Source organism: Conger conger, chromosome 4 (assembly GCF_963514075.1).
Source record: "Conger conger chromosome 4, fConCon1.1, whole genome shotgun sequence".
Lineage (NCBI taxonomy): Eukaryota > Metazoa > Chordata > Actinopteri > Anguilliformes > Congridae > Conger > Conger conger.
Genome location: NC_083763.1, coordinates 76,466,408 through 76,473,907, shown reverse-complemented (window position 1 = coordinate 76,473,907; position 7,500 = coordinate 76,466,408). Strand labels below are relative to the sequence as shown.

The 7,500-nt window shown below is 48.5% G+C and overlaps 1 protein-coding gene across 1 annotated transcript in view; it reads right to left on the bottom strand.

Moving 5' to 3' along the window:
• The window catches only part of LOC133127554 (pituitary adenylate cyclase-activating polypeptide type I receptor-like), a 31,639-nt gene that overhangs the window by 20,300 nt on the left and 3,839 nt on the right, over positions 1–7,500 (bottom strand). The window contains exon 2 of the mRNA XM_061240528.1: positions 980–1,099. Coding sequence (XP_061096512.1) covers positions 980–1,027 — 48 coding nt within the window. The 5' untranslated portion in view covers positions 1,028–1,099. The remainder of the gene's footprint in view (positions 1–979; positions 1,100–7,500) is intronic.

Here is a 7,500-nt window from a genome sequence, read left to right as displayed (position 1 = left end):
TTGCTTTGGAAGGCGGCACGGATGGTGCAGTGGGTAGCACTGCTGCCTCACAGCAAGGAGGTCCTGGGTTCGAATCCCCGTCGGCCAGGGCCTCTCTGTGCGGAGTTTGCATGTTCTCCCCGTGTCTGCGTGGGTTTCCTCCGGGTACTCCGGTTTCCTCCCACAGTCCAAAGACATGCATGTTAGGCTGTTTGGAGAGTCTAAATTGCCCGTAGGTATGAGTGTGTGAGTGAATGGTGTGTGTGCCCTGTGATAGACTGGCGACCTGTCCAGGGTGTATTCCTGCCTTTCGCCCAATGTATGCTGGGATAGGCTCCAGTCCCCCTGCGACCCTGATCAGGATAAGCAGGTTCAGATAATGGATGGATGGATGGTTGCTTTGGCAACAAGATGGGTGATCATGCAATTTCCTGTGTGCTGTGTTCACATTTACCTGGCCCTCTCTTCTAACCTGTAGGGCTCTATCCCCACCCCTTTCCGTCTCTAACTCCACCCCTTTCTGTCTCTAACGCCACCCCTTTCCGTCTCTAACTCCACCCCTTTCTGACTGTTTTACCTGGCTTGATAAGAATATTTTCACCAGAAATATCTCTTATAGGAAGTGACTTCTTTCTATTACAGATTTTCAGTTTCACTGGTATACATAAATGCATGCACACACACACACTCACACACACACTCAGACACTCTCTCACACACACACACACACACTCAGACACTCTCTCTCACACACACACACACACGCACTCAGGCACTCTCACACACACACACACACACACACACACTCAGACACTCTCTCTCACACACACACACACACGCACTCAGGCACTCTCTCACACACACACACACACTCAGACACTCTCTCACACACCCACACACACACACACTCAGACACTCTCTCTCAGACACACACACACACACACACACACTCAGACGCTCTCTCTCAGACACACACACACACACACACACACACACTCACCAGAGGCAGCAGTAGGAGGCTGCAGATGAGCAGAGTTGTGGGGTCCATGCTGAGTCCTCAGTGCTGCTGTGTGCAGTCAGGCAGAGTCTAACAGTCACTGCTCCTGGGCCATCATCGCACCTGCAACACAGGACACAGCGTCACCTGTGTGTGTGAGTGTGTGTGTGGGTGTGTGTGTGTGAGTGTCTGTGTGTGTGTGTGTGTGTGTGTGTGTGGGTATCTGTGCATGTGTGTGAGTGTGTGTGAGTGTGTGTGTGTGTGTGTGTGTCTGTGTGTGAGTGTCTGTGCGTGTGTGTGTGTGTGTGAGTGTGAGTGTGAGTGTATGTGTGTCTGTGTGTGTGTGTGTGGGTATCTGTGCGTGTGTGTGAGTGTGTGTGTGTGTGTGTGTGGGTATCTGTGCGTGTGTGTGTGTGTGAGTGTGTGTGTGTCTGTGTGTGAGTGTCTGTGCGTGTGTGTGTGTGTGTGTGTGAGTGTGTGTGTGTGTGCATGTACAGTAGGTATGTAGTTATAATTGGTCAAGAGACAGGAATGCAGGACATAGAAGTGATCTCCCGGACAACGTTGCGGAAGTGTGATAGATGGTCACGCCTGCCAAAAACTCTCAGCAACCTCACTGACCTCCCGCGCAACACAACCGCACGTAGGACACGATTCCTAACGTGTTTGGCCGAAAGAGGGGGCAGTGTCTACCACTCGGACAACCGCAGGGTTCAGCTGGAGTGCCACACAGGGCCCGTTACATAAGCACTGGCACGGAGAGCACAAGGGCAACAAGAAACCAATTTACTACTGCACACCAGCGCCCCGCTGGCCTGAGCCAATCGCTGCGTTCCACACAGGGGAACAAAGCTTTCTGTTTGGTGGACAAGTGAATGATGGACTGCTCAATATTACTGTCTGTCGCACTCTTACACACACACTCACACACACACAGACTCACACACACACACACACACACACACACACACATAGACACACACACACACAGACTCTCACACACACACAGACTCACACACACACACACACACACACACATAGACACACACACATACAGACTCTCACACACACACACACAGACTCTGACATACAGACTCTGACACACAGACTCACACACATACACACACACACAGACTCACACACACACACACACACACACACAGACTCTGACACACAGACTCACACAGACTCACACACACAAGCACTGACACACACAGACTCTCACAGACTCACACACACACACACACACACACATAGACACACACACACAGACTCACACACACACAGACTCTGACATACAGACTCTGACACACATACTCACACAGATTCACACACATACACACACACACAGGCACACAAGCACTGACACACACAGCCTCTCTCACACAAACACACACACAAGCAGACTCACACATTCTCACATTCTTTCACACACTCTCACACGCATACACACACAGTATATATAGGCAGGGGGTGGGGTGGGGGGGGGTCAGCTCAGTGTATCCGTTCTCTTTGATGCGTGACATTTGATGCAGTCATGTGGGCACGTCTCTTTCAGCAAGTGCAGAGAATATCTCAGACAATGCAGCTGTTAACGGCGAAACACACAAAGTCCCCCCCCCCCCACCTGCCCACCACCACCCGGCACATTCCCCACTTAAAACACCCCCGCAAATAGACTCATGGGTTACAGGTCACATGGGGGGGGTTATGGTCCTCTCTGGCCATCTACAGTAACCGCGGGAGATCATCCCCTCATCGGGGCGGGGCTAAGGGGAGCAGTCAATCACCTGACTAGTTTGAGCCAATGCGAACGTTTTCTTCCCCGCAGCAGAAGCCAATGATTGGCTGAAATCAGAGAGTCACTGGTGTCATATAGTAGGCCCCCCCCCCCCCCCGCCCATTTCTAGTCATGGTTCGCGTAATCTCTTGATTACCCGCCCAAGTTGACACTGATTGGAGGTAGTGTACACCTGCCCGCCATCGTCGGCCGTGATTGGCTAATAAACCAAAATGTTGATGTCATGGCCCATGCAAGTGGGGCTATAACTGAATTAAAATCAAATTCAACCAATGAACTGCTGTATCACACTCAGTAAAGTTTATTACAACAAATCATATGGCAGGAAATCACCAGGCAAAGCAGAGTGTGAATGGGGGTGGGGGGGGCTGGTTAGCAGTGATTTTTTTGTTTTTTTTTGTTTTGGGGGTCTGGGCCAACTGTATTAAGGAAGCACTGTCACACTTGTTTCAGTTGTTATTATCCATCCATCCATCCATTATCTGAACCCGCTTATCCTGAACAGGGTCGCAGGGCGGCTGGAGCCTATCCCAGCATACATTGGGTGAAAGGCAGGAATACACCCTGGACAGGTCGCCAGTCCATCGCAGGGCACACACACCATTCACTCGTGCCGCCCAGTTGTTATTATTTGGAGAAATTTTTTTAATTATGTGTTCAGACATTATTAAAATCACTGTCCGTGTAGCCGTTTCCTGAATATGGGGCAAAACCTCTAAGGGCAAACACGTCCAGAGACATCACTGGACAATGAATCTCCAGCCTGTGTTTCCCAGAAGGCAACGGGCGCTCAAACTCCACCCTGGAACACAAGAGACTGGTTTATGGGCGGCCACCCATCCAGACGATCACATGACACTCCCACAAAAATACCGTTAGGTTAGCATACGAATACCACGTGACCTAACTGGGCTAGCCTGAACGATATGACGGACAGCTCCGACTTCTGACAAGAAGAGAGATGTTAATGGTAAATGGCAGGCATTTATATAGCGCCTTTATCCAAAGCGCTGTACAATTGATGCTTCTCCATTCACCCATTCATACACACACTCACGGCGATTGGCTGCCATGCAAGGCCCCGACCAGCTCGTCAGGAGCATTTGGGGGTTAGGTGTCTTGCTCAGGGGCACTTCGACACAGCCCGGGCGGGGGATCGAACCGGCAACCCTCCGACTGCCAGACGACTGCTCTTATTGCCTGAGCCATGTCACCCTGTTAACTAACGTGCCAGTTAACTAAACTCATGCACTTGCTTCCCTGGACTGATTTCGGAATGCGTTACCTTCTGGGAAACACAGGCTGGAGATTCAAGCCAAACACGTCCAGTTTGCCCATACTTACGGCAGCACTTAATGGTCATAATTGAAAAAAAGGCCTTCAAGTGCTCCTTGAAGTTTTAATGAGCATGTAGCAGGCCTGTGCCTGGACTTCGACTACAACACCTACCCATGAACTGGTATTCCTGATCCCGATCCAAACACAGGAAATAAGTGACCCTCGCTGATCGATTAGTGAAACGTCCAAAATCTCAGTCAGGTGCTGACCTCAGGAGCACGGACAGAAGCGTATACAGAGTATAAAGAATAAGGAGTAGAGGAACAAAGAAGGCAAGAGAGAGAGGGAGAGGGAGGGAGAGGGAGATAGGGAGGGAGAGAGAGATAGGGAGGGAGAGAGAGAGAGAGAGAGGGAGGGAGAGGGGGAGAGAGAGAAGGGAGAGAGAGAGAGGAGATTAAGCAATAATTCTCTGGTAAAACCGGGATTGATTTTGTCTTCCAGTGTGGAAGACAAGGGAATCCATCTTAGAAACGATTGGAGAGATGGAGTTAAAAAAAAAAAAAATCCTGTTAAATGAATATTCTCAGAATGCCCGGCGTATGTGTTCCTATGGCAACCGCTGGGCGCAGGGACAGAGGAGGGACGTGCAGACGGAGCGATTAGCGTCCGCGCATGCCTGCCACTCCGCTCAGGAGGTACAAATCTCATTCTACTCTGCGGCGGTGCTAATGAGGCCAAGCAGCCCGTTAATCCAGAGGTGTGCGCTTCACAGGTTCACCGCTTAACCAATTTAATAGCAAACTCACACCGGCTTTGCTACTACGGCGAAGTCTGCGTCAGGCTTCCATATGATGTGTTTTACATTCTGTTAGTCTGTCACACGTTTTGCAGTTATACAACTCTCATTTCTCTTATTCACTGCTCCCCCTCCCTCAGGGTACATGCATAGCTCCCCGCCCCGCCCCCCCCCCCAAGCCTAGCACGTGCACGTTTACACTGCCCACAAAAACCCACTCACATAGCTAATTCTGCACTTACTGTTTTACTCAATTTGAAACAGTGAGAAGTTTGTCAGCAAATCTTGAAAAGAAAAGTCACAGGGTTTAAGGGTTAAAGGAATTATGGGGTCTGTGCTAATGTCCAGCACATCACATGCAGATCAACCCTGTTCATGGAGATTAGGGTTGCAGTAAAAACCTACAGGACAGTAGATCCCCAGGAATAGGGTTGGGCAGCCCTGCTCTAGCTGTTGAATGAGGTGTGCTTTGTCAGGGCTGGAGTGAAAACCTACAGGACAGTAGATCTCCAGGAACAGGGTTGGGCAGCCCTGCTCTAGCTGTTGAACGAGGTGTGCTTTGTCAGGGTTGGAGTGAAAACCTACAGGACAGTAGATCTCCAGGAACAGAGAGGGGCAGCCCTGCCCTAGCTGTTGAATGAGGTGTGCTTTATTATGGTTGGAGTGAAAAGCTACAGGAGAGTGGATTCACAGAAAAGTCACATCGATTGCAGGAAAAACACAATCGAAGTTAAGTCTGCGTTTGGAACGGCTGTGTATTGCTGAGGGAGTAAGAGTGGTTCTCTGTGCCTGTGGAACTTCATAATGGGCTGCCAGCCGCAGGGTGGAGGGGGTATGAAGTGGATGTTAGGGGCCATCGAAAAACCGAGAGGCTTTTACCTTTGACTGCCTTGCTGTAGAGATCGGCTAGGTGTGACCAGCTTCCAGTCTTTGCACTCGTTTGGTTCACACAGCTGCGGATTTGAGGCCAGGCAGTTGAAACAGGTCGGTGCCAGAGCCTGTCTCCACAGGCGCCCCGCAAACAGATGTTAAAAAAACTGCTTCCTAAAATGAAAGCTTTTAAATTTCCAGAAGGGCCACAGATGCTGTTGGTCCGCCCAATCAGGAGATAGTTTTCATCTGCGTCGGGTCCGAGATGTCTGAAGATCTGATGTGTCCTTTTGGCCTTGCAGGGAATGTACAGGGCAGCTCGTTAAGACTTGGGAGAAGTTTACCTCAAGAAAAGTGTCATCTAAACCTGGTGTCGGAGAAGTGAGGTTTAAGGCAAAATTTGGTCAATTTCCAAATCCAGCGATTTTAACAGCCTGCACCACATTTAACGTTCAGCCCTCTGAATACCAAACACAAGCACATCAACTGATAAAACCCTTCACTTATCCAACATGTAAAATACATTTATTCGATTTAAGTTATTAATGATTATCAAAGGTATCAATCATCAATTAAATTGCCAAATTCTTTGCTAGGCAGAGCAACTGGTTGGATCAACCTTGTACAACTCACAAGAAGATTTTAAATTACGATTTAATTAAGTTACAGCATAAAAATCGACATCTAAATCGAAAGAAGAAGGGTCAACTACCTTAAACAAAGAAGTAATAGACAAGTAACAGTCACAAGAGAACGTAATGAAAGGAAGTGCCACAAAACTGAAATCACTGATGAAAATGAAGCAATTGCCAGAGCAGCTGTAAGGCGGGAAATCGTCAGTGCACACCAACAGCAGATCAACCCCCAAATGTCCACTATCTTGACTCCCAGTAAGTGTCGGTGTGAGTGAGCCAAGTCAAGGAAGGCCCACAAAGCCAAATCGCACTGCGTTGGTTTCAACTTCGAGGGTACGAAACTGATCCCAGATCATCTACAGGGTGGAATATATGGATGAACCAGTCAGCTCATACATAAGGGCTGTTGCCGGAGATCAGCCGTCCTGTAGGTTTTGAAGAGGTTAAATCTCCAAGGACACGGTGAGGCAGCCCTCTCTTATAGTATAATATTATATCCGCCCATCCTTATGTATATACTACATGTACACAAATTAATGCTCTAGCAAACGTTTCTTGGCAGCCTTTTTTCGGGCATACCAGACAACCTTCTGCGAGCCTCCAAGCTCATTGAAGGAACATTTAACAGATTGGAATGTTCCTAAAGATAGAAGAACTTTTATCGATTTTCAGGTAAGGCAAGGAACAAGGGGACCAGGAAGGATGAATTAAGCGATTGGAATGGGCCCCAGGAGGATTTTTGGGGTCAGAGGTTAAGATGAAATTGAATCATATCCTGTCTGAACCCTGCAGGCACGCCGCATAAGCATATGAAAACAGTATTAAAGGTACGATAGGTAATTTCGGACTTTTAACGGTCAAGAGAGGAATCGCAGCAACAAACACCCTCAAACCACAGCACTGTTAATCCCTCCCCCTTCTCTGTAAATGCACTGATGTTGAAACGCCATTGGCTGTGGCACTTAGAACCCATTTTCAACCAATGAGCTTGAATTATTGTACATTTAGACAATGTTTTGGTACAGAGTGTCTTGCCGTCAATGGTATATTTTGAAACCAAAATTTAAGGACTAGAAACACAGGCAGAGAGTCAACATGTCAGCGAGCCTTTTTCAATGATCGGACGGGATTTACAATAGTCAAA